Genomic DNA, 27,676 nt, shown 5'->3' with positions numbered 1-27,676 from the left:
TTTGTTTCACGTAATGATGCTGTAGAGTGCCATACTGCAGTTTTTACTACTTTAAAATAAAAATAATTTCTCTGGATGAATTCTTTACTTAACAGCTTTTTAAAAGAGTATATTTAACTATACCACTGGTTTTGCTGATGACTACAACGTACCTTTTTGTATTGTATTTGCTTTACAGCATCAAATTTGTATCATACCCATTGAAGAATTCTCAACCGAATATTTGAAACCTCAAATCAGATGTATTGCCAGTTATGAGCCATATGTTAATCAAAGGTAATATGTTTTCTTCTTTTCTCCCTTATTTATGGTCTGAGTGATTCTGTAATGCTTGTAACTTTATACTTCATTTCAGAAGTGATCATGGGCCAAGGTACTAAATGTGGTTGATGAGTAAAAAAAAAATAACAGATAACTTATTTACTCCAGAAGTCTTTTCAGAATTCTGAGATATCAGGAAGCTGACACAGTAGCAACTTGGGGAAATGGTTAAGCCTAGCTCTCATCGGCAATTACTCTGAATTCTGTTCTGAGCCCTCACAAAGACTCACTTTGTTCCAATCCGTTAATCTCTGAGGCTCTTCATTTGAAAAATCATGAAAATAATGACCCACCTCATGACTATGTTAGGCGAATTAGCTAACCAGTGCTTATTGGGGTTTTGGTAGGGTTGTTTTGATATAGATTCAAAAATAATTTATAGACATAGTCATAAGATCTGAGCACATGGCTAGGACTATGGAAACCACCAAGGCTGCCTAAAGAAATGATATACATTTGTTCTCTGTTTCTATACAATTTTATGTCAACATTTATGTTTAGAGGTAAATAATAATGTTTCACTGCATCGATCTCATTTAACAATTAATTTTAGTTCTATAAAGGGAAGTTTCAATAAGTTTCTGGATAGCTTACTTTCCCTCGAAATTAAGATTTTTTTTCTATTTTAGCTCATTGCATTGAGCAGGAGGCTGGAATACACTTGGCTAGTCGACAGCACCGAATATCTTTATTTAAAGATCACCACAGCCCTGTGGTTTCCCCAAGACTGGATCTTTTTGATGCTAACATGGTCTTAGGTTCAGAGTCTGAATCTTCACCAGTGGAAGGTTCTTTATTTTTTTGTCATTTTTAAAATAAGATTTTTAAATATTCTATTTTTCAGAGCCACTTGTGTCTCCTTATCCCCTGAAACTCCTCCAGCAGCATTAATTTTGGATGTCCCAAGTGGTGGGTCTCCCCATCAACTGCCCCAAGATCCTTTGCCTTCTGCTGATGTTGTTACTGGGGTCACCTTAAAGGCACCACAGGTAGGACTCCCAGAATGTGTTGTTTCTACACCAGTAGTTCTCAAAGTATGGCCCTGAACCAGCAGCATCCGTATCACCTGGGAACTTGTTAGACATCTTCACAAGGCCCACCATAGATCTCTTGAATCAAAAACTCTGGAGATGGGGCCCTCGAATCTGTGTTTTAACACCACTCCACTCCCCACCCAGGGGATTCAGATGTCCTTAAATTTTCAGAACCTCTGTTCTCAACAGTGGAAGATTCCAGACATGCAGGCATCTGGTTAATCTTTATGACCAGCCCATCCTAATGCTCTCTTTCCCTCTTGCATCTCTGTCTACACGGCATTGGCAACTTTTCATGGTCCATCTTGTGATACCTCGTATTTTCATGGCCTACTGCTATTTAACAGTGTTGAGTTTATTATTTCCCAAGTTGGAATGTAAGCACTTTTAGAAGAGCTTCTGTGGCTAACAAATTTTTTTGTATCACCAACTGCACCAGCACAATGCCCTGCAGGAAGAAGTTTCTCAATGATCATCTAGAGCATGAAGACGAAATATAGTACGGGAAGGCATTTTTTTCTACCATAAACTACAAAGGCACAAGACTTAACATTTGTTCTGATGATATTATGTCCTTATAATACTTTAGATGGCTTGTATTCATTCCCATAGAATTGAGTTAGGAAGTTAACAGATCTGAGAGTGAAAATTTATTAGGCAGCCTAAAAAAGTAGAGGGAAATGAATTGAAATCAGGACGATAGAATTCTAGTCCTAGTTTTGTGGTCAAGTTAGTGTATGACCTTCAGCAAATTACCTACCCTCCTGAGTCACAGTTCTCACTTGAAAGATGAGAATAAGCTTTTGTTATTGTTGTCATTATTCTTGTAGTTTTTTTGAGGGTTTGAAAAATCTTATTACTCTCATAGTGAGGCTTCCTGGGGAGAGCAGGGCTCATACTCAAGCTTTTGGAAAAGGAGGAATGTGACTCTGGCTTTCATCGTGGTTGGGTAGGGGTGAGGGGAAGGGAGAGAAGTCCAGGGGGAGGGCATCCCTCTCCTATGTGCTAGAATTTGTGTAGTTTGAACGTCCCATCTGTACCGAGGGATGAGCATTTGGGCTTACTTATATGCTGGTCCAGAAATGGGGCAAAAGACAAGGTTTTGGAAATTGTCAGTGATCAAACATGAAAAATGGAGTCTGACTCTTTATTACACTATTATTACAAGTAGTACTTGAATGCTGTGAACATACTTGTACGGCCTTTTGACAAACATATTATGCATTTCTGTTGGGTACATACCTAGGAGTACAATTGCTTGGTTATATGTTTGACTTTGGCAAAAACTACTAAACAGTTTTCCAAAGAGAGTATACCAATTTATACTCCCTCCATTATGGTTGTACCACAATGGGATTATTCATTCTGCAGTTGAGGGACATTTGGGTTGTTTCCAGTATTTGCAATTACAAATAAAGCTGCTCTAAACGTTCAAGTAAAGGTTTTCACTTTACTTGGGTAAAAACCTAGGTTATTTTGGTTTTTACCTTCTAAATATCCTGTGATTCTAATTATTCATAGCTCTGAAGCTTGAGGAGTTTGTGTTTTTTTTCCTCCTTTTTCATCCTAGAACCAAGTGACGCTGAGAGGACTTGTACCACGCCTGGGCCGATATGTTATTGTCATCCATTTTTATCAACCAGTGCACCCGGCATTTCCTGCACAGGTGTCTGTGGAAGGAGGGCAGCTGCAGCCAGGTGAGCTGTAGAGAGCAGGCCCTGCAGCTACCTGTCTCACGAGGCCTTGCAGTGGTATGACAGGACTCTCCTCTGTCCCCAGGTGTCTTCCGTGCCTCTTTCTGCCCCCATGTGCTTGGTTGCCAGGACCAAGTGATGGCCGAAGATCAGATTGAGTTTGACATCTTGCAGCCTGAGGTGGCCGTGACTGTGAAGATCCCAGAAGGAAAGTCTTTAGTATTGGTGTGTTCGGCTGGTCCCTCAGCTTACTCTTCACACAGTTGCCTTGGTCGGTTGTTCTGTTTGTCTGTTTGGCTCATGACAATAATTCTTCAAAGAATTGAAGTCATATTTATAGAAAAATGTTTAAAATTTACAGCTACCTTTTACCAAAAAAAAAAAAAGCATGTGACAGTTAAAATCAAATAAAATTGGAATAATAGAGAAATGAATAGGAAGAAAAAACTCCCTTACAAGCTCTGGTGAGTGAGTGTCTCTCTCTCCACCTCACTCCACACTCCACTGGTCTCTCAGAGGCATTTCAGACTCCTGTGTTCTTTCCTTCTTTTGACTTCCGTAGCTACTTTCCTTAGGTTTTCTCCCCCTCCTTCACTTTCTCTAGTATTTCTTCAGTGATTTCTCCTTCCCTTTGTCCCCATTTATTGTCGTTCCCTTAGGTAGGACCTTGATCCCCCTTGTTCTACCATTTCTCTTCAGGTAACATCCTCTGTTGATTCAGGTCTCTCCTCTGTGGGAATGACACCCACATCTGTGAATTCATCTGTGATCTTTCCTGAGCTATGGGACCAATACGGGATATCCCAGGACAACCCCTGCTCATCCCCCCAGGACTCCTGTCCCCGCCCAGCACTTGAGGCTGCTGCTTCCCTGAGCAGGCGCTCCAAGGGGTCTGTCCAGCACTCATTATCATTTCCTACAGAAGATCGTAGATTGAGCCTTTAATTCTGGCTTAGGGGTGTTCTTGTGATTCTTCCCTCCCGCCCCCCACCCACCCCTGTAAATTCTGTTTCATTCGATCTTGGGCTTAATGCTAGAGAACATTGATCTTAGTAGAGATAGAGTATAATGAATGGTGGCGGGTGTGCTTTGCTGTTGGAAATCCAAAGACATGTTGATGGGTTTCCTTTAGGTCCGTGTTCTAGTGGTGCCTGCGGAGAATTATGACTACCAAATACTTCACAAAAAATCAGTGGACAAGTCATTTGAGTTTATCACCAATTGCGGAAGAAATAGTTTTTATATTGAGTAAGTATCCCTTTGTGGCAAGGCCCTGGAATGCAGGAGGCTCTCCCACATTCCTGCCCAGAGCAAAGCCGGAGGAGGGGCTGGCCCTCAGTCCCTCCGTAGCTGCAGTGAGTCTGGGTCTGGGGAAGAAGGTGCTCTTCCTCTACATACACTGTCCTAAGCAGACCTCATCATGCACATCTGGGCAGGATTCCCATCCTTGACAGTGATCTCAACGCTGGTTCGCCTCCAAATGGGGATTCACGGGCTGATCAGGGGTCTCTCTCCCTCTTTGCTGCTTCCTATTGTGCAGCTCAGATTCCTAAAAGATACCACACAGATACCCTCCACGGGGAGGCACGTCAGCTCTGATTCCCACTCTCCTTTGCTGTCTGACTGAGCGGGGAGTGTCGCAGCAAGGCTAACCTCTCCATCCTCTCTGTTTGAATCCTTGAACACCAAGAGCCTAGGGCAACCCTGGGTGTCATCTCCTGTCCTCTTCTACAGACCCTCCCTGCCACCTCCCAGGTTTCCTGAGGAACCCAGAAGCTCCAGGGGGCCCCGTAGGTAGAAGAAGCCTGTACTGAAAATAGTAAGAGCAAAGGCTCTGAAGTCAAACAGCTGTGAATCTGAGTGCCTGCTTGGCCACTCTATAGTCTGCGGCCTTGGGCATTTTGCTTAATTTCTAGCAGCCTCAGTTGCCTTATCTGTGAAGTGGGGCTTAGGCCTAGTTGGTGATTTTTGAGGTTAAGTGAGATATAGGCAAAGCTTCTAGCATTATGTTCTTATAATGAACTAAATGAATGTTGACAGTTCACCTCCTCCTCATCATTATTGTTATTAGTGTATCATTACACATTTAGGTGTAATCTTTTTGTAACTGCTTTATTGAGATATACTCCTCATACCATACAATTCATCCTTTAAGTGAACTTGCACCCTTTTATTGCAGCCACCAAAATTTCCCACTACTAATCCTGTGATGTGCTCTGGAGTGGATGGGTAGGGGGAAAGGTAGCTGTCACTGACTGTGAGTCGGGGGGTCGGGAGTTCTCTCATTTTTTTCCCAGACTCCAGAGCCAGAGCCCCTCTCCAAAACATGGCTTGAGGGAGCAAGTGGGAAGGGGAAAGTTGGGGCCATTTCTGGGCACACCTGGGATGTCACCATGAGTTGTTTTTGTCTCCACAGCCCCCAGACAGCCTCCAGATTCTGTAAGAACTCTGCCAGGTCCCTGGCAGCCCTTTACCACAAAGGCGCACTGCCCTGTGAGTGCCACCCCACCGGGGCTATCAGCCATCACTGCAGCCCAGAGGGCGGGCAGTGCCCATGCCGGCCTGGTGTCATTGGGCGGCAATGTACCCGCTGTCAAATGGGCTACTATGGATTCCCACACTGCAAGCGTAAGTGCACGTTCGGGTCATCCAGATTGTCTCCAGTCCCAAGTGGCTGATGCTCATCTAGGGCAAGGCTTCTCAAATTTCACTGTGCTTGAGACTCACCTGGGGATCTTGTGAAAATGCAGGTTCTGATTCAGAAGGCCTGGGCTGCGGCCTGAGAATTCTGCATGTCTGATAACCACTCAGATGATGCCTATGCCGCTGGTCCATGGACCACACTCTGAGTAGCAAGGTTCTAGAAGATAAATATTTGTGTTCCCCAGGCTATGTGACTCATGCACTTGACAAAGCAGGTGAGTGTAAATAGCTTTAAGCATCAGAATGTTGGGCAGCACCATACCCTTCCTAATGGAAGCCTCTTCAGTTTTCACAGCCTAACCAAAACTCAGTTGAGATGGGAGGAGAGACGGGGCCACAGGGGCATTCTACTATTCACTGACTAAGAAGCCTGTGGACCTGTATCTATGAACTGTCCTGCTGCCTGAGATGTAGGGTCATCCCAGGCCATTGGCCGAGTGAGGGGTGCAGGTGTGGAGCAGTCCCTACACAGAGACCAGCTTTTGCCTAACGAGGCCCCCATGGCTACGTTGTGCCCTGACCCTGGGCTCAGTGGAGTGATGTAGAGCCATTTCAGGGAGCCTGTGAGGAGACTCTGATGAACAAGAGGCCTCACATTAGAATGGCACATGGTGGCAGCTTGCTGGGCTCCTTTGACTAGGTATCTTGGAGCCAGTAGGTCCAGCTGTGCCTCGTTCAGCACAGCTCATGGTAGATACAGTGTATGATACAGCGTGTAAATGCTGTATCATACACTGTATCCACAATGAGCATTTGGTATTGTTGGTCTTGGCCTTAAGAAAGGGCTTTTCATATCGACCATGGTCAATAATTCTGTAATGAAGGAAAAGCAAGACATTTCTCCCAGACTCCTCGGAAGTGTCTGGAAATCCTGGTAGTTGGTACAATGCAGCATCTAAAGTCAGGCAGCATCTAAATCTTACATTGTATCTGTTTATCCCCTGGCCAGCATGCAACTGTGGCCGGCGCCTTTGTGAGGAGATGACGGGGAAGTGCCTCTGCCCTCCCCTCACAGTCAGGCCCCAGTGTGAAGTGTGTGAGACACATTCCTTCAGCTTCCACCCCCTGGCTGGCTGTGAAGGCTGCAACTGCTCCAGGAGGGGCACCACTGCTGGGGCTGCCACCCCGGAGTGCGACAGGGACCATGGGCAGTGCAGGTGAGCTCAGGTGGATTCACCTGTTAGGTCCTGTTATGGGAAGGGAAGATGCCACATACCCACACGCTGGTCATCGTGACTTCCTGATTCTCACAGGTCCTAGGACAGCACTCTGTTCACCTCAGGGCTCAGCTCCCCAGCTAGGCTGGGTTATGTGTGTGGAGTAGCTAGTCCCCTCAGGTAGCCCAGCAGAGCCCAGGTGAGCACATGGCCAGTCTCCTGAGGCCACAAACTGCCTTGCCTATTCACTCCAGTCTCATTCTTAGTGTGCGTCATGATAATTAAATTATGTTTCTTCTACTGTGTCACTTTGTGGTGGACGCATATCCATTTGTATTTAGGGATGGGCTCCAAACCTTCATTCTAAGATTAGTGGCAATTTTGTTAAGGACAGTGTATGAGAAAGTCTGAAGTCCTCTGGCCCACCTTCCTCATTCAGATGGGCCAGCTGGAGGGGGTGCTGGGCCTCCACAGTAGGGGTTGTTTGGGAGTAGGGAGGGAGGTGGGGGGTGGGGCAGATACATGCTGGAGAGCCTGCCTGAGAGCAGGCTGCCCCCAGGACCGCTGAGAGATCCAGCACTGCCCATACGATTGCTAAGAGACCAATGACAAACGTTGGCTCAGACAGATGCAGGTCAGGCTCTGCATTGGAAACTAGAAGCTGATGTCACATGATTCTGGGTGATCAGCCTGATCTCAGCAGGATGGGTGAGTGAATACAGGGGATGAAGGACAGGATCCAATGTCCCAGAAGAAGAGGCTGGAAAGAACTAGACATGGGATTATGTGGCAGGAAAACTGAGCCAGAGCTTCTGGAGTCCAGGCCAGTATAGCAGTGTACAGGAGAAAGAGTATGGTTCACCACCAGTCCCCTCCCCATGCACGTAGATTTTAGGGCCTGTGCCCTTGTGATTTGGGTATCAGAACCAGAAGGGGCTGCTGCTCCTGGTGGCTGGTGTCCACGACTCCAGCTCAAAGGCAGCTATATGCGTTTCCTGTGACTACTGTAAAAAGTGACCACAAACTAGATGGCTTAAAGCAATGGAAATTTATTCTCTCACAGTTCTCAATGCCAAAAGTCCAAAATCAAGGTCTTGACCATGCCATGCTTTTTCTAAAGGCTCTAGGAGTGAATCTGTTCCATGCCTTTCTCTTACCTTCTGGTCTTGCCAGCAATCCTTGGAGTTCCTTGGCCTGTAGACGCATCAGTCCAATCTCTACCTCTGTCTTCTCATGGCTCCTCCTCTCCTATATGTGTCTGTGTCTCTTCTTTACTTATAAGGAAGCCAGTCATTTTGGATTCAGGCTTATTTTACTCTAGTATGACCTCATCTTAACTTCATTATTTCTTACAAGACCCTATTTCCAATTCTAATAAAATCACATCCTCAGGTACTGAGATTAGAACTTGAACATAACTTTTGGGGATAAAATTCAATTCTCTATAGCAGCCCTGTTCACTTTTCCTAAGGAAGTACCCTTAAACTACGCCTTATATGTTGCCTGGTGCCTAACAACTTCTTTGTACTCCTGGGAATGAAGCTAAATGAAAACTTGAGTCACGAAATAGATGTGAGTCCTTACTGAGTCAACTCAGTTGCTCACCCTTCTCAAACTATGAGCATAAACTGAATGCTATTTGCACAAAGAGTTTTAAGGTGACATCTAGAGAGATTTCATCACAATTAATTAACACATATCAGGTTCTGTTCCCTCTAGTGCTTAAGCTGTTCTCTGGAAGGAAGACAGGCGCTTAGTTCATTACTGAAGGCTCTGCATTGTGTTCCGAATATACCTATAGGCCTGTGAAAATGCCTAACTTATTTCCATTGAGTTAGTGATGTGGGAGGAGAATGGCACTTGGTGCAGAAGCGCAAGCTTGCCGAGGGCCTGCGGGAATGCCGCAGAACGAAAAGGTGCACCGTGCCCAGGAGTTGCCTGCAGTCTTGTGGCCGGAGAAGATGGATAAGTGGGGAGCTAACCTGTATGTGCCAATCATAACCCACTCAACTTTATAGAAAGGAGAGAGAAAAGTCATGCGTGATTCTGTGACTTCTTTATTGATCTAGATTTGCCTCTCGGGGGAAAATTGCCTCCACTCCTTCTGTTTCAACCGTTGGTTTATAAAGTAGCTGGACAAATGGTAGAACCTTGTAGATGCAGTCCATAGTGTGGCTGCGCGAAGTAATTTCAGATGGACTGAAATTCCTCTGGCATTCCTCTCAGCATCTCCTCTACCCTCTTCTTTGTTTAACATAGCTGTCTTTCCTCCTATTACCTCTCATTACCTTCTACTCTTTCTTCAATGGGGATCATTTTCCTCTCCCAGCTAACACCCCTACTGTGCTTTCCATCTTGTTCTTTTCTACCTCTACCAGGGCCTTCTTCCCTCAAATCACAAATATTTCACTATTATTTTCTATCGCTCCCTTGCCACTGACCTCTCCCTTGTTATATTCCCATCAATGCCCATCTCCCTTTCTTGAAAAACAAAACAAATTTTATTGACAGGAAACTGATAGTTATAAACATTTGACGCCAAAACTCTAGAGTATTTGTAAATAAAATGTGTGGCTCTCAGTGGAAACATCTGCATGGAATGTTTCTCTCCATGAAGCCAAGGGAGCAGCACTGATAAGATCTGCCATCTTGAGTTTGAAAAGGTGGTCGCAAGAGAGTTAGAACAATAATCGAGAGACAGTCAACCAATCCAGTCTGTTGCTATTGAAATATTTCATCAGTTACTCAGTCCAAAACACACACACACACACACACACACACACACACACACACACACACTCAAAGGTCCCTAAGACACCTACCAAACCAATGGAAACTAGAATTAGAACTGACTTTGGAAAAGGAAATCCAGGGTGTTATAAAAAAGGGAAACAGAATGACTCAGAAATAATTGTTTTCATTTTAGTATATTTGAAGAAAAAATCAAAAGAAATAATTCAACATCTTTATGCAGAATAAGTTATTACAAATCCTTCAGAGGAAAGAGAAAAGTCTGACAAATAAGCAGGATAATTAGAGCGGAGGAGAGTCTTAGCATTAAAATCTTTTGCTCACTCAAGGAGTATAATAGCAGAAATTTGGATATAAAAAAGGTTGCAAGAACAAGGTTCTGTTTGAACAGAATAAGCAATGAATAACCTTGGGAAAATAAAGAAAAAAATAGATGGAACAGAAGGAAAGGAAAATAAACAGGGAACACATGGAATGATGATTAGGAAATGGAGGTCTTGGCAAAGGATGGAGCCCAGGATTCTGTAGTGGCCCCAATCGCAGCTGCATTAAGATACTTAGAGCCCTAAATACTAAAAACATTATAGCGATCCCATATAAAATTAGTAATAAAAACTTACTAAGCCACAAAATAAGTGCAAGGAAGTAAAACAAAGTTTTATTTTTATTTTTTTTACAATGACTACTTCAGTTTTTATTTTGAAAGCAGAACATCCAAGTGAAGAGTTTGGGGCTGGGGATGAAAGTTGGGAACCAAGTGTGTAGGTTAGAGTGAGTGAGGACCCCAGGGAGAAGGCATGGACACACAGAGGAAAAGCCGGGTGTGGGTCCCGGAGGGGATACCGATGTTTAATCATAGGAGGCAAAGAAAGGAACCAAGAAGCAGTAGAATTCACTGTGAGAGAACTAGTGGGAGAATTTTAAAAGAGAGTACCTGGTCAACAGAACACATTGCTGCAAACAGAAAAAGGAAACCAAGAATGCATTAAAAATTATAAAAATCAGTTAAGGCACCATCTATGACAGATACATTATAGTATTTTAGGTAAAAATTCTAAGGCGTGTTTAACAAATCTTTACTAGCCAATGACAGCTCATTAGTCTGGAAAATTCCTAACTCGAGACTGAGACATGTCATATAGTTTTGCCCAAACCTGAGAGAGCATCACAGGAATGGAATCTCATTGACCTGTATTGCACTTAAACCAAAATGCGAAATTGTTTATCTTGACGTTACCAAAGAGACCGTAATAACCTAATGGGGTGACATCTATCCATGATGAAAGTGGGTTTGTTATGAAAGGGCCCTTGGCAGATAATGTAAAAAAATCTTTGAATTTATTACATGGCTGTAAATTGCACAGATTGCCCATGGTAATTCCAGTATTCATGCTGAAAAAGCTTTTGATTGTCTGAAAGGATTATGTCTTTAGAAAATGTTAAAGGAAAGAATGCTTTTTCCACCTAGAAAATTTCCTAATAAAAAGGAAGAATGTGTCTAGGACAACCCAAAGTTTGTGTAGAAGAAATAATCAAAGATATCTGTTTGTAATTAAAAAAAACTCCATGCTATCTCAATCATACAACAGACTCCCTTACAGTTGTACAAATTATCACAAGTCACAAAGCTTAAAAATTGGAATTTTCAAATTGTATTTGACTGTAGGTGTTAAAGTTTACCATACTAAAAAGAAAGTCAAACTGTTAAAAATGTTTATCTACTTTAAAATGAATTACAAAAATAATTGTAGCAATTAACAATGCTCCATCTTTACTTAAACTGGTATTGTAATTTTAGAGACAATTGAGAATAAATAAAGTTGGGGCCACAAAACTGAGTTCTCTGCTCACCTTTGTCATGAACTAGCTAGGAGAACCTGGGCAAGTCATTTTGCCGTCCTGGGTCTCAGTTTTTAATCTATAAAATGAAGTTTGGTAAAATAATCTCACCTAAATTTAAAATTCTGATTCTATTCTTCAATCTGATTGTATCACGAAGTATTTCAAAATTGTATCGTATAAAAGCCAAACTCTATCTAGATGAATCTTAAAAATGCTTATATTGATCAAATTTCATTTTTATGGCAACTCAGTAATTTAATTATATATAAGAGCAATGAAAAAGCACATTTGTATCTACTTTTAATAATGGAAGAGGAGGTATGCCATCATATTCTTTGAACAAACAAAAGGGCTAAGATATCCTCGTATTTTATCAGCGACAGATACAATGAAACTGGTAATCACTGCTTTTAAAAACTATCATGTTGACTACTTTTAACCTATTTTAAGATCGATTAAGGGAGATGGCAGTCCACCTGGACATCCAATGAAGCCATATGTACAAATGTGCCTTTTCAGCAAAAGGACAGGCCTTTGGGGTGACTTCTGTCTCAGCTACCCCTCAGAGATTTACTAAATATTTGTGTTAGATGGAGAAACAATATACCAGAAGAGGTCATAGGCTTGGCATTCTTGGAACAGAAGTGCTTCCAGCTAGGCATAAATCCACAGCTCTAACAACTTGGAGAAGCACATCCTTTGACACACCTCATGGAATAACAGGAATGATAAATTCCAGGCAGAGTGCAGGCCCTGGGACACAGTGGTGAGTAGGGTGATGGAGCTCCTGCCACGTGACTGGAACACAAAGTTCTCACCTTCGTTCCCTCTGTCTTCTTTCATCTTCTGTAACAATAGTGTCTTTCTCCGAATGATCCTTCGCTGGCTATTTCTGGCTCAACCTCCTCCTTCTCCAGACTAAGAGGATATGCGCTGTGAGTTTGCACAAGATTGTGTCCTGCCACTGGCAATCACTATCTGGGTGACGTCCACATGTTACTACTCCTCTCTATGCCTTATTTCTTCACCTGTAAAATAGAGATAGATACTGGGGCACCTCCCCCTTGAAGTTCTTTAGAGGATTAAATATTCTATGCAAAAACCCTTAGGACAGTACCGGACACACACACTAGCACTCAGTAAGTATTAGCTGTTATTATTATTTGCCAAGTACTTGGCTGTCTGCTTTCCTTCCTCTATATTGTGTCCCCCAAAACCCCACCCATTCTCCTGGCTTCAGCTACCCCGACTCCTACATGATTCCCCCATTTAGAACTCTAGTCCTGACCCTTGATGGCTATTTTATCCCACCTTCATTGCAGATCAGTTCAACCTGGGTTCTCTTACTGGCTTTACTTGGGTGGCCTTGGACAAGTCTCACCTGTTTCAGCTCCTGTCCCCTCACGCGTATAATGAAGTGTTAGACTGGATGATCTTCAAAGGCCTTTACAACTCTACAACTCTGACTCCGTATCTGAAACCCATGTCGTTGTCTTGCATTTCAAGCCATTTCTCTCTGTGTGTTTAAAATTTTTCTAGGTAATGGTAACAGCCTCCTTCCAGTCCCCAAATTCCAGCCTGAAATCTCAGTACATCTTAGAATTAATGCCTTTTCCCTACAGTCAATCAGGTGTCAACTTCTGCAAGGTGTATATTATCCCCCTTCCTTTCCAAGGTTCTTTGCTACCTGCTGCCACCCAGCTAAGTCTTTTTACTACTTCGTGTTTGAATAATATTGATGGTCACCTAATTGATCTGCCTTTTCCTGGTTTGTATTTTCTTTCTCCCTCCCTCCTTTCTCCCTGCCACCACCCCTTCCCTCCCTCCCTCTTTCTTTCTCTTCTCTCTCTCCCTCCTTTCTCTCTCTTCCTCCCTCCCTCCCTTCTTCTCTCCCTTTTTCCTTTCTCTCTCTCTCTCTCATTCTTTCCCCATTAGTTGAAGAGGGATATGCTAAATACAAAATTATACTGGGATATAAAAATCTATTTCCCCATGATTTTGTCATGAATACATAGAACTATTAGTCTACAAAATATGAGACAATACTGATAAATGCGTATATGTTTATGATTTTATTTTCTTGGTATGTGTCTTTTTAAATCATGATGAAACATTTCTCTCAGTTTCTTGTGAATTATTTTTTTGCCTTAAATTTTGTCATCAGATATCAATATGTTTTATTGCTCAAATTGTATCTAGTACCTACTCCAGTTCAGGTACTGTGCCTTGTGAAGAAAGCACACATGTGGACGTCACCCAGATAGTGATTGCCAGTGGCAGGACACAATCTTGTGCAAACTCACAGCACATGTCCTCTTAGTCTGGAGAAGGAGGAAGTTGAACCAGAAATAGCCAGCGAAGGATCATTCAGAGAAAGACACTATTGTTACTAATAAGACTTGTCCCAGGCCCCAGCCTGATAGGGGAACGCATACTGACCAATAATGACAATGTGGTGTGGCGGGTACCACATTGTGTGCAGGCTGCTGCGGGGGCAAGTGGCTCTGCACAGCACCACCTCCATCATGTCACTTTTTGCACAAGAACCTCCCTCAAATCCCCATTGTCTGGTAGGACAGACACCAGCTTTCCAGGGTAATCTGGCCCCTCACCTACCCTAACGTAAGCCTTTCTTCAGCTTTCTTCTCTGGCTTCGTTTTTCTCACTTCCTCTAAACACTTTCGCATATATTCAATTCTCCAGTTACATAAGTTCTCCTTCCCCCTCTTCTGTTACCCCCAAATTGTATTTATCCTTCAGGGATTATGTTTGAAAAGTGCAAATTTAGATAAAGGATGAAGCCTTCTACAAGTCCACGGAGATATCCTCATCATCTCATTGCGTAAAGCAAGTTTGATGCTTAGCCGTCCATCTCTCCCATGAGTACTTAACTTTCTGCATCTCCGTGTCCAGTGTCCTCAGTGAAAATGCACCAAAGTTAAGATTCATCTATTCTATTCTGTTCCTTCCCTGTCATGTCCCCTACGCAGGAATGTTATATGTAGAAGGTACTCAATTATTGAATGAATAAACAAATGAACAAGGTAGACTTTGGATTCTAGATTAAAACTGGAGTCTGGTGTGGGTGTAATATTAAAGGACCCACAGTATCTAATGAGCAAAGGATAGAGTTCACCCTAACACCTGGTTGTCTGGCTGTGTATGAGACACAGTGAGCACCCACACACACAGATGTTGTATAACATTTGGCTGTGGGCACATCGCTGTGGAGATGGCTTCCTGTGACCTGCTTCCCGGTGCTGCTGTTCTGCACCTCCAGGCAGCATCTACTGGAACCTCTTGCTTTTGCAGTGAGAGCAGCTCCTTGGGTAGTAGAGTGTCTCCCTGGAGAAGTGTGCCAAGGTCAGTGTGACTTTAGGTGTTTTTTAAAAGATGTTCAGCCAGACATTGAAAAGGAAGTTTCTTTTTGATTCTCTGTTGTCATGGCACCACCCAAAACTCTTTTGATTGCTTGTTTTTACACAGGATTCATAAGCATTGCATTACTCAGGAATCCAGACATTATATTCTCTGTTTTGGTTAAACCTTGCCTATCAGTCCTAACTAGATTTTGCAGGGTTCGGCTCACAGACTTCTGCTCTTTTCACTCTGCTCAGCGTTTTGCTTTTTCTCATCCACTCATGTGCTCTCAGCTGCTACTTATGTGTGGAATGAGGCTCAGAGCTTTATCTTAGCAACGTGGTCACACTCTCAGCCCACCCCTCCTTGCCACCACATCATCTCACACAAGTTCTAAAATAAATAGGCAGACAAGTAATAATTTTGCTTTCATTTCTCTTTGTCTCAACAAGCAGCTTCCACAGTCACCTTCCCTGAAAAAATACTCCTGTTCCTTTATATTTTATGAAGTGAAAGTATAAAAAATAGGCTCCTGTCTGCCCTGTCTCACCTTCGTGGCCCAAGTCCAAGTCCCTTGCAGCCTTGTCCACCAATGGCGTTCAGTGTGTAGTCGCTGTTTGGCACCAGCATTCACTCAATGAACCCTTGGGCCGGAAGCCCTGAATGTTTGCTAAAAGAAACGTCCATAACCTCAGGGCACCAAACTTCCCAGCCAACACTTTGTGACAACAGCCCTGTCCATGCACAGCGTCCTTTTCCTCACTGCCAGGTGAGGGGAGTAGAATCTACCGAGTCGAAGTCAGGTCATCGCCGAAGGTCCTGTTCTGATCGAAGCTCCCTTTTCCTGACCACTCCCTGTGGGGCAGGTTGTCTGTGCTCCCTTGCCTCCCCTCTCTAGACTGTGCTGCATGCTCACTGCTCCCTCCAGAAATAAGAATCACCAAGCAACAGTCTTTTTTTTTTTTTTTTTTTTGCCAGACTGTCTGCTTGCATTTAGTCTGAGAGTCACAAGAAGAGAACAGGTGTTATTAACTTAGGCCCAGGAACCCTCTGGAGTGAAAGTAAAACTGTCTGTGTGTGTGTGTGTGTGTGTGTGTGTGAGAGAGAGAGAGAGAGAGAGAGAGAGAGAGAGAGAGAGAGAGAGAGGAAAGAGGGGAGAGGAGAGAGAGAGAATGTAATCTGTGAATGTGTGATAAGTACTTCTCTGAGAAGATAGCCTATGGTTTATCCAGGTTCCCAGAAGGGTCCCTGACCCCCTTTCAAAGTTTACAGTCCACTGCGCCAGAGTAATCACTCTAAGCAGAACATTTACACTTTCCACCTGCATAGACGATCTCTGGAGAATACTTTCTTCCTCATGAAAGCAATCTCTGCAGGTATCAGGTAGGGAGGAAGATGATGGGGATGGGGCTAGGTAGAAGTGAAATGACATTTGATCTATCAGTAGGCCTTGTAGGTAAGACTGACTTTTTTTAGGAGTGATGAGCGGGAGAAAGAGCACTATCGGCTTCCTTTAGCCAATGCCATACCAAGGATAATAATAGCGAATACTTATGTATGCACAGCATCGTTCTAAGGTTTTTACATATTTTATTTAATTCTCACAACAGTCCTATGAACTAGGTACTATGATCTCCATTTTTTCAAATGAGGAAACTCAGTTGTAAAGAGATTAACTCGCCCGAGTTTCCATCCAGTAAGTAGAGTTGGAATTCAAACCTAGGCTGCCTGGCTGCGAGTTTATGTTCTTAATCAAGTACAAAATCTTTTATCTGGTTATAAGCAGATATTTTCCAAAGTCAATTTACTGGGATATAAAGTTATATTTTCTTTTCTGGCATGGTCACTGAGTTAAGATATTTTAATAGATATTAAGAGATAGGTGATAACTTACATTGGGTAGCAAGTTAATGAAATATTTCATATCAGATTGCACTCTCTATGTGCCATCAAAAAGCACACTTCTTACTGCTTTCTTTAGACCCACAAACAGGGACTTCACCTGTAGAGTTCAGTACCTGACTACTGAAGGATGGCACCCACTTCCTCTTCCTTTCCTCATCCCTGTGATGTTGGGCTTCTCAGTTCTGCTCACTGGCCACTGCTCTTCTCACTTCGTCAGCCTTTGGTGTTTTTTTCACCTACACTTGTGCTTTAGGTGCATGTACCTGGTGATGGCTCAGGGCTCTTCCCAGGGCCTTCCTCAGAGCCCAGGCCCATGTCAGCAGTTGTTCATATTTCCGCCTCACTACGTAGGCTTGGGGGCCATGTCCATCCCTGCTCCCCCAGAGCCTTGCACCAAGCCTGACCCTCAGAGGGCACCATCTATGATGTTCATCTTTTTTCCCAATTGAGATATAACTGACTTATAGCATAGTAGTTTCAGTTGTACAATGTGATGATTCAATACTCGTATATATTGTGAAATGGTCACCATAATAAGTCTAGTTAACATCCATCACCACACATAGTTAAAAGCATTTTTTCTTGTGATAGAATTTTTAAGATTTACTTTCTGCTAACATGCAATATAGTATTATCAATTATATTATCAATTATATGCTGTACATTAGATCCCCATGACTTATTTTATAACTAGAAGTTTGTACCTTTTGACCCCTTTGATCGTCAAGATGATAGTCACCTTGACCTGCTTTGTGTAGGTGCCTTTTATCTGCTTCCCTCCATTCTGCCTTGAACTATAATAAGCACCTCATGAGCAGGCACTGTGCGTATTTAACAGGTTTCGTACAGTAAACATTCTGCTGCAGTGCAGGTGGACTTAGAAAGATGATGAGAACCTTTATTCCTTTGCTTTGGACATAGATGCAAGCCCAGAATCACAGGACGACGGTGCGACCAATGTGCTTCTGGGTTTTACCACTTCCCTGAGTGCATTCCCTGCCACTGCGACAGAGGTGGGACTAAGCCAGCCGTCTGCGATCCTGAGACTGGAGCTTGCCTCTGCAAGGTGAGACAGAATGTGCAGTACCAGGGACTTCAGCCACTGATCAGTGTAGAAGCTCTTCATGTTGAGCCAACGTATAAAACCATGTGGGAAATGAGACTGACCCACAATAGATTTCCACAATGTATGTCGCATTTTATATTCATTCTTATTTGATAGAAATAGATAGAAGGGAAGACCCCTCTCACCTCTCTCATCCTTTGGAGAGGCCACAGACCTTCTTAAGACTCTGATGACAGGTATAGACCCTCTCCAGAAAAATCAGCACAAACTTTTGTCTACAATTTCAAGAGGTTCAAACGTTCCCTAGAAGCCCCTTCCTGGCCTGTTGACCCCAGATTAGTAATTGTTGCTCCAAGTGGTTCGGCCAGGTGGTTGGAGATCTCCCAAGTACTAACAGATGCTTTAAGATGATAGTAACTGGGATGAACTGATCCCACCACATTATGGGTCCTTTTGGTGCCAATTCACTACCTTCAAGATGCCAAGGGGAATCCTATAAAATTTAGAAAATCTTCTCTTCCATTTGTGTGTGACATAAAAGTTTAAACAATGCAGTATAAAAGCTTAACGATTATGTATCTTAACGTTTTGTTAGCATCTGTGTTCTAACATCTTTATCAGTATTTAATATGTGCAAGTAGTTAATTGCAGTCAGGGAATCATTAGAAGGAATGATCTCTCATTTCACGTTTTTCAATAGGAGAATGTGGAAGGTGCAGAGTGTAATGTGTGTCGAGAAGGCTCATTCTACTTGGACCCAGCAAATCCCAAGGGTTGTACCAGCTGCTTTTGCTCTGGAGTAAACAATAATTGTCACAGTACACATAAAAGAAGAGCTAAGGTATGCAAGAACGAAAGTTTTTTGTTTTTATTTAGTACTTCTGAATAAGGAATGAATTGGCATGAAACATGAAAGGTTGTGGAATTTTTTGTATATTACTTTGTTAAAAGGTTAAGCACTGACCTCGTCATTTCTCAGCCTGCAGTGTTCTTCTCCCAGTTGTCCTCATGCTCAGTCCCACAGTTGGTCAGGTCTCTGCTTGAGTGTCTCACGCTCTAAGGGGCCTTACTTCACCACTCCCAACAAATAGCTTGCCCTGCTCACTCTCTGTGAGCTCGCCCTTCTTTCAGTGTACTCAATAGCATTTATCACTCCCTGGCATTTATACATTTAATTCTAAAACTTGTTTATTATCTGGCTTCCTCTACCACTAGCATGTAAGCTCCTGATACATTCCCAGTGCCTATCACAGCATCTGGAGCATAGTAGATGCTCAATAAATACTCATTAAATAAATGGAGTTTGTGGTTCTTCCTCCCTCGTTTCTTTTTATCTGCTTATCTTCTTCCTGTTTTGCTTTCTTTCTTACCTATTTTACCACATTTATTATTTGGCCACTTTTTAAATTAACTCCATGAAACTAAAACTTTTATTGCCTTCATTATTCCATGAACCAGTAGTCTCATGCTTAGTCTCATGCTTGCTATCTTCGTGTGAGTAGTGTCTTATATCCAACAAATATTCCATGAAAGATTATCTTATATATTTTACTATCTGCCTCCTGAAAGGAGTATAGGCTTGTAATTGGAAAAAAAAAAGTTAACTTGTAAATCTACTCTGAAGTCTCCTCTCCATATCCCCAGGTCAAACCAGAAGCGTTATTCCTGATCTATGTCTTGTCAGTTCCTTCTTTTTCTTCCCTGCATATTTTAACTCTTGGTTTCCTTTGTGACCAATAAAATATTGAATTACAATGCTCCATTTAGAGTAAAATAATGATAGCAGCCCACTGTAGTCTACCTCACATTTTCTCTATAAGGAGCTGACCACTAAAATGCACCCACACTCCTAGTTATTTTTCATATACTTATTTATATATTATTCAAACATTTATGGGACACTTACTAAATGTCAAGAACCAGGATGTGTGTGGGGATACAAAGATAAATCCCACATACATATGGTCTCTGCCCTCTGAGAATTCCAAGGGCAAGCCGAGAAAAGACACAGAAAGGAAGGCTTTGAAGCAAGGTGGCTGCCCCATAGCTCTTTCTATTCTGCATAATTGAGCCATCACCAAAGAAGCCACAGGCACACATTTCCATCTCTTGCTTTTATATTCCAGTTTGTGGATATGATGGGCTGGCGCCTGGAGACGGCAGACAGAGTGGACATCCCCATCTCATTCAACCCGGGCAGCAGCAGTGTGGTCGCAGACCTCCAGGAACTGCCGTCAACAGTTCAGAGTGCATCCTGGGTCGCACCGCTTTCTTATCTGGGGGACAAGGTAATGAAGTCCTGTTGTTTTTCTGCACTCTCTCTGGGCCTCCTCCCTCCCTGCATGAGCATTGTTTAATGGTGTTTGGAAGGAAGCACCAGGAAGTTCGGGTTACTAAAATAGAAGAAATTAGGTTAACTACAAATGCAGAAGAGACGCTGCCTTCTGCTGGGAGGGGCTGAAAATGTACAGACTTCATGGACCTCACATGCTTTAGCTCAACAGCAAAGGATGTCAAGCACCATGTTTTCTAGATTTTTACTTAATGCCAAAAGAAATAACTATTTAAATGATATGTGTTGCAAATAGGACATGTATGCTCTTATATGCCAATGCTGAACATTCTTTGTTTTAAAGCAGAAGAAAGGCTCCTTGTCAGGAAAACAAAAGCTGAAGAGCGATTCGCGAGCTTTTTAAGAGAAGCACGGGACTCAGGACTAGTTTGGCTGTCATTAGCAGAATCATGTGCGGTTAGACAGTCCTTCGGGAGCTTGCACATTAGTTGCTCTTCCTTTGCTGCATAAATTGTTATTCCAGAGCCTGTCCAGCTACATTCATTCATGAGGGCAGAAGCGTGGGCCTCCTGTAGAAATGCCATCAGGTGACTTACGCACCTAGTGGCATAGGGTAGAGCTGTTGAGAAGGGGCGGATTTCACAGGGCCAGCTCAGGTAATGCCATTTTCTCACCTTCAGAATGACTAAAAATTAGGGCCTTGTTGGCCTGAGGTCTTTAATGACCTCTGCCCTCTGGTTAAAAGACAATGGGTTTTGACCTTTCAGTGTAGGGAATATTTCTTTTCTCATATAACCCACTTCTCCCTTATGTAATATTTTTCTTCACCTCTATGTGGTGAACCTACACACTGGTTTTATCGATTACTGTGTAACAAATTATCCCCAAACTTTGAAGCTTCAAGCAGCAAACAATTACTGTCTTGTACAGTTCCTGTGGATCAGGAATCCAGGAGCGGATGGCTCAAGGTCTCTCATGAGGTCATGATTGAGATGTCAGCCAGGGCTGTCTGTGGTCATCTGGGACTGGAGGATCCACTTCCAAGCTCACTCGCATGGTTGTCAGTAGGTCTCTCTTCCTTGCTGCCTGTTGATTGGAGGCCGCAGCTCCTCCTCACTTGAAGTTCTCTCTCCATAGGCTACCTGAGGGTCCTCGTGACCTGGCAGATGGCGTCCCCTAAAGCAACTGAAAGAGAGAGATTGAGATAGAGGCAGAGTGAGAGGGAGAGAAAGAGACTGAGAGACTGAGAAACAGAAGCCTCAGTCGTTTTATAACCTAATTTCAGAAATGACATATACTTACTTCTGCCATATTCTGTCCATTAGAAGCCAGTTACTGAATCCAGCTCACACTCAAGGGGAGGAGAATTAAGCTACACCTCATAAAAACAAGAGTAGCAAATATATGGACATACTTTTAAAACTACCGTAGCCCATCAAAAAGGCAATTCAGCTGACCCTTGAACAACACAGGTTTGAACTGCAGGGGCCCACTTACATGTGGATTTTTTTCATCTTGTAAACAGATGTCATAAAGTTACAGTATTGATAAATATTGTACTATAAGTATATTTTTTCTTCCTTATGATTTTCTTAAAAACGTTTTTTTCTCTCTTTATTGTAAGAATACAGTATGTAATACACATAACATATGTAATAGCCTGCTGTTGACTGGATTCCAGTTACAGTTTTGGGGAGACAAATGTTATACATGGATTTTCAACTGTGTTCTGGGGTTGGGGGTCGGCCCCACTAACCCCTGTGTCATTCAAGGGTCGACTGTACTCGATAAGATGATGTAAGATGTTGTCTTGGAATACTTCCAGATTTTCAGATCATAGGTCTGTGAAACTTTGTCAGGTTATAGATTCTAGGGCAGAACTTCGGTCAATGTGGAAGCCAGAAATGCTTCGCCTTTTCCCCTGCTGCAAGTTATTTGCATTCTGCAATAGGGTTATTTTGTCCTTGCTTGCTCTGAGGTTACATCGCTTCTGATTTCCTTCCTTAGTTACTGCTTCTTTCTTGGGTGGCTTTTACTTTAAGGGTAGGAGGTGTCAGGACCAGAGGTGAAGCTGCTGTCAAAAACTATTACCATTCACCTCCACATCTCTACCACCATTATGCTACTTATGAGGCCCTGAGAGAAGGTCTGTACACCTAATGGAGTAGTCAGACATGTACTCAGTAGAATGCATAATCTCTTTGGAAATATTCACCATCTGCTCTCAGGGGAAGTTTTTTTTGAAAATTTATTTTTAGAGGTTCATTTTGTAACAGACAGATATTAACCAATTCTCTCAGTTAAATAAGAAACCAATGGCCTAGATTTCTTAGAATATCTGTGGACTAAATAAGCATTTTGGTTTAGTAGTCATCTGGAATTAAAGGATCTTAGTTGTTTCTGTGTGACTGTTATTTTTTCTTTTTAACAGACGTATCTTTTGTTTATAAAACTCAAGTATGTTCTTGTTAAACATTTGATATAAAATGGTGTAATGTAGAATGTTGTAATGTCATCTTCAATTCTACTGTCTAAGGATGACCCCTGTTAATAGGTCGATTGTGTACCTTTCCAGATCTATATGCCTATGTACTTTTTATATGAGTTAATGGTGCCATGGTCTTTTTTAATATTTGTACTATTGGTCCGATTATTTCAATTTTAGGTTTCCTCATATGGTGGCTACCTCACCTACCAAATCAAGTCCTTTGGCCTACCTGGTGACATGATTCTGCTGGAAAAGAAGCCAGATGTGCAGCTCACTGTAAGTATTAGAACATGACCCAAATAGCAAGAAGTGATGGTTACAGATGGTGCTGATCCAATTTTAGGACATGTTGAAAAGAGGCTAACAAAAATGTGTGGATTAAGCAATTTCCCATATTTTATAGAAACTGAAAGAGAAGTTTAGAGTATGTAACACCTCCTGAGAATCCTCTGCCCCCCATGATATCCCTTTCCAGTATTCTTAACTGTATTTCACCCTTTCTTCTTTCTCATGATTTCACCTTAAACTTTTTTTTTTAATGTTTCTATCTTTGCATTTAGTTTCACAAGTGTTTTTGAGCCCTTCCTGTTTACAAGATCATTTTGCTGGGCTTATAAAGGACGCAATCCTTGTCCTCAAAAAGAGTGTAGTCTAAGAGGGGAGATAAAAGAAATATGCAAATAACTATAATCCACTGAACAGTAAGCATTTGGACCACAGTACACTGTGTGGGAGCTAGGGTCCAAGGGAGGACTTACATATCTGATAGGCCCTCAGAAGGCATCATGGAAAAGGCTAGTTTTGAGCTATTCCAGTAGCAGAGAATGAGATGAACTGAGGCAGAGGGGCAGTGCTTAAGGGGTGACCAGTCCAACTTGCCTAGATTGTCATTGTGTGCCAAGTCATCAAAAACAAGCCTGGAAAGGTAGGAAGAAGGTTGTTTTATGCTATATAGGCAATTTGGCTTGATGTAGAAAGTGAGGAGCAACTTTGGTTTTTTGAGAAGAAAAGTGACATCACACACTATGTGCCAGCCACACAATCCAAAACTGCAATCTAGAACATCCCTTGAGATCAGCAATGTAACATCCTGCATCGAGTCCCCTACAATGTATGGCACAGAACTTTGAACACAGATTGGAGTGCCATGGCTTGAAGTTGACTCTGCTTCTGGTTTGTGTTCTATGATTAATGCAACGCAATGACAGCTTCCTGAAGGGTTTTCTTGTGTCATTCACTGTAAAATAGGGACCAGCAAGTCTCACACATCTCAGTACAGTTGTGGGCCTTGCATTCTGGCAGATTTTTTTATGTTCAAGCATTGCCATGTTGTTTTGTTTTTACTGCCACCCAAATTTATTGAATTATTATTTTAAAAACCCAAAGGAGCCTTTGCAAAACACCTTGAAAATGAAGCACCAAAGATTTTAGAGTTATAGTCTAATAAAAAATAGCTCCTCAGTAAAAATACTGTCATGGCAGTGCTTTATTTCAGTTTCATTATTTTCGCATTTATCTCAAGTTCAGGCCATTAGTAGACCTATATTTTACTGCCAAAGAGTTTATTATGCAAACTGTTGGAATTCATGGAGAGGTGATGATAAAACTTTCTCTTTAATCCCACCTTCGAACATGGAAAAAAATTTAGGCTCATGAAACATTTATTCTGCTGCTTTGTTCCAAACCACTGTAATTAAGAGCCTATAGGGCATGTTTCTTAGGTTAAGGTTTTAAATGATTTGTGATCGCAGATAATGCTCATCTTTCTGAAACTCCAGCTCTAATGAATGGAACCCTTTGGGGTTTGGTGCTACGACAGAAAAGCTGGGGCTTTTATGTATGTGTTTGGGGTGGGGGTACTGATGATAGGTGCTGACGTTCTCATTGTACCCAGTTAGGAGTCCCTCAAAAGCCACTATAAACGGGAAGGGGGGGGTGGAGGCTGAGAGTGAATGAGGTTGGATCCCAAGGGTAAGGGCTGTGGGCCTAGTTCCCTCTTCGTGTGCCAGCTCCGAAGCTCCCTGGCTCTGCAGGCTGCACTGCTAGGCCCTGCTAACCTTTCTGCCTAACCCACCCACTAAAGCACTTTCTTGCTACCACAATCAGGCCCTGTAGGCAGTAATGGAACAGCATCTCATGCATTGACGGCAAAGCATGAGAAGCTTTGTTTTTTGTTGTTTTAATTTTTCCGTGTTTTTAGCCATTTCTGGTCAAGGGAATTTTGGGGTTTTCTATTTGTGAAAATACACTGTATTGACTATTTTTATTCTGCTTCCAGGTGACTAATCCTTTTACCAGTAATTTCATTTCAGAACTATTTTTTAGAATCAGGCACTGCATGTAATGCAGAGTCACCGAAATTTGTTCTTAGATCAGTCATACGCTTTAATACATCCCAGCCAGAGCACTTGTGCATTTGTGTTTTCATTAAACAGGGTCAGCACATGTCCATCATCTATGAGGAGCTGAATAACCCACGGCCAGACCGGCTGTATCACGGGCGAGTGCAGGTGGTGGAGGTAAAGGAAGAGCATATATAAAATGTTTTCTAAAGATCTTCTTGTTCTTTGACTTTGTTCTTTTAAGCAGTTGTGATTTTTTACTTACTTTATGAATTTAAAATATTATATTTACATAAATATAATTTATATGTATAAAAACTTTAAATGTACATTATATAAAATATACAGAGTTTCATCCTCACATGGCTTTGTTTCTACCATCTTTATGACACTGAGCCCTGTCTTTCCTGCTTTACAGTTAATTATTCTTGTGTGTATGAACTTGTCAGTGCTTTATTTAGCTCCCTCTCATCATTAGGCCTCCCTCAGTGCCTGTGACCCCATGAGTAGCCAACAAACCCTTGGGATGAATAGATGGAAAAGCCACAAAAACATCTAACACCAAAAGAAATAAGATTAATAGAGACATATAAAGGAAAGCTCACTAAATCATAAAACATTGTGTTCCATCGACTTGATTATAACTATGCCTTTAAAATAGTGTTCTGTTTGTATTATTAAATATATCCAATACCTCAAGATGATACTTATTCAAGTACCTTGAACTCCCAGACATATTTTCACATTCTGTACAATGAAATACTATGTGGCAATAAATGTAACAAAGTATTCATACCTACCACAATAGGGTAGAACCTCAAAAACATTATGCTGAGTGAAAGAAGCAATTCTATTTATATGAGAGAGGTGATGCCAACAAAATGGTGCATTAAGAACCTCCAAAACCTCTCCTCCATAAAAGCAATGGGAAAACAGGCCTACTTGGTCAGAATCAACTATTTCAGAACTCTGGAAATTAATCAAATTTTTGCAACAATCTGCAAAGCATTTATTCAAGAGAAATGGATGAATCTTGGAAAGAACAATGAGTTTTGTGGCTGGTATTCTCTATTCCCACCTCACCCTCCAGCTCCACAGTAGCCTTGAAAATCAATAGCCCACCTTCAAGATGAAAGCCAGTAGCCTAGAAGCCATCAGAGGAGACAAAATGGGACTGGAGCCCTTACAAAGCGTCATTCCCAGAGAATTGTCAAAATCCGTCTGGGGTTTTCTAGATCATCCCATTTCCAAGGCCGTGTTTATTGAAAAGCTCCAACACAATATTGGGAATATAGAAGGACTCAAATATTCAAGTCTGTATGCATGCTCAGGAAAGACCTGAGAAGGAAGGCCCTAAGCCCTCACCTCTGGGTGACTTTGAAACTCTGTGAAAACAGGAAATGAAGGCTAAAGCAGAGTTGTCAGCTTCCTGGATGAGTGTTGGAGGCGTCCCCCAACATGCACACAGAGCCATTTTGTAAAAGCTAGGAGACTTTTGGGTTCCAGGTATTTAAAGAAAACTCTGTCCAGTCATTAGCTGACCACTAAGCTAACCAAGCAGGGCCTTTAGACCACACAAGACAATGATTTCAGGTTTTACAGAATAAAGAAAAGTCACCAAGCAAACACACAAACAACAACACAAACAGCAATAGCAACAAATCTGGAGAGGGGTGAGAATATGGTTTCCTGAGTTGCCACAGTGTATTATTTTAAATGTCCAGTTTTCAACAACAAGAAAAAGTTACAAAACATGCGAAGAAATAAAGTATGGTTCATTCACAGGGAAAAAAAAACTGACAAATAAAACCTGTCCCTGAGGACATTGAATTTACTATAAAAGTTTTTAAATCAACATTTTAAATATGCCAAAGAACTAAAGAACACCATGTTTAAAGAACTAAAGGAAAATGTGAAAACAATGTCTCACCAAATAGAGATTATCAATAAAGAAATATAAAATTTAAGGAAGAACCAAATAGAAATTCTGGAATTGAAAAGTACAATAACTGAAATGAAGAATTCCCTAGAAAGGATCCTATGGACTGAATTATGTCCTCCATATTCATATGTTGAAGCCATGACTCCCACTGTGGCTGTATTTGGAGTAAGGAAGTATTAAGCTTAAATGACATGTGGAGCCCTGATCCGACAGGATTATGTATGCCGTATAGTACGTCCTTATAAGAGGAGATATCAGGAAGGAAGCTCACTCTTTCTTTCTGCCATATAAGGACACAGCAAGAAGGTGACCATCTGCAAACCAGGAACAGAGTTCTTACCAGAAACTGAATTGGCTGGTACCTTAACCTACAATTTCTAGCCTCCAGAACTGTGAGAAAATTAATTTCTGTTGTTTAAGCTACCTAGTCTATGATCATTTGTTATGGCAGCCAGAGCTGACTAAGACAAGGAATCACCAACAGATTGAGCAGGCAGAAGGCAGAATGAGCAAACTTTAAGAAGGTCAATTAAGATTATCGGGGAACAGGAAGAAAAAAAGAATGAAGTAAAACAAACAGACTCTCAAAGATATTCAGAACATAATCAAATGTACCAACGTGTGCATAATAGGAGTGCCAGAAGGAGATGAGAGAAAAGGAAGAAATAATGGCAGAAAACTTCCCAGATTTGGTGAAAATAATTAACCTACACATTCATGCTCAACAAACTCCAAGTAGGATAAATGCAAGAAATTCATACACAGAAACATCATAGTA

At 42.0% G+C, this 27,676-nt stretch overlaps 1 protein-coding gene across 3 annotated transcripts in view; it reads left to right on the top strand.

Annotated features, from left to right (window-relative positions):
* Positions 1–27,676, top strand: part of LAMA3 (laminin subunit alpha 3) — a 227,491-nt gene that overhangs the window by 134,967 nt on the left and 64,848 nt on the right. For all 3 annotated transcript variants that reach the window (XM_039844440.1, XM_039844420.1, XM_039844430.1), the window contains exons 26-37: positions 179–276; positions 1,166–1,310; positions 2,926–3,052; positions 3,135–3,274; positions 4,182–4,297; positions 5,466–5,677; positions 6,702–6,909; positions 17,689–17,833; positions 18,534–18,674; positions 19,960–20,121; positions 22,792–22,890; positions 25,050–25,133. In XM_039844440.1, the coding sequence (XP_039700374.1) occupies positions 179–276; positions 1,166–1,310; positions 2,926–3,052; positions 3,135–3,274; positions 4,182–4,297; positions 5,466–5,677; positions 6,702–6,909; positions 17,689–17,833; positions 18,534–18,674; positions 19,960–20,121; positions 22,792–22,890; positions 25,050–25,133 (1,677 nt within the window). The remainder of the gene's footprint in view (positions 1–178; positions 277–1,165; positions 1,311–2,925; positions 3,053–3,134; positions 3,275–4,181; positions 4,298–5,465; positions 5,678–6,701; positions 6,910–17,688; positions 17,834–18,533; positions 18,675–19,959; positions 20,122–22,791; positions 22,891–25,049; positions 25,134–27,676) is intronic.

This window comes from Pteropus medius, unplaced genomic scaffold, assembly GCF_902729225.1.
Source record: "Pteropus medius unplaced genomic scaffold, Ma_sr-lr_union100, whole genome shotgun sequence".
Taxonomy (NCBI): domain Eukaryota; kingdom Metazoa; phylum Chordata; class Mammalia; order Chiroptera; family Pteropodidae; genus Pteropus; species Pteropus medius.
Note: the sequence above shows the minus strand (reverse complement) of the source record. Positions and strands in the feature narration are given on the sequence as shown.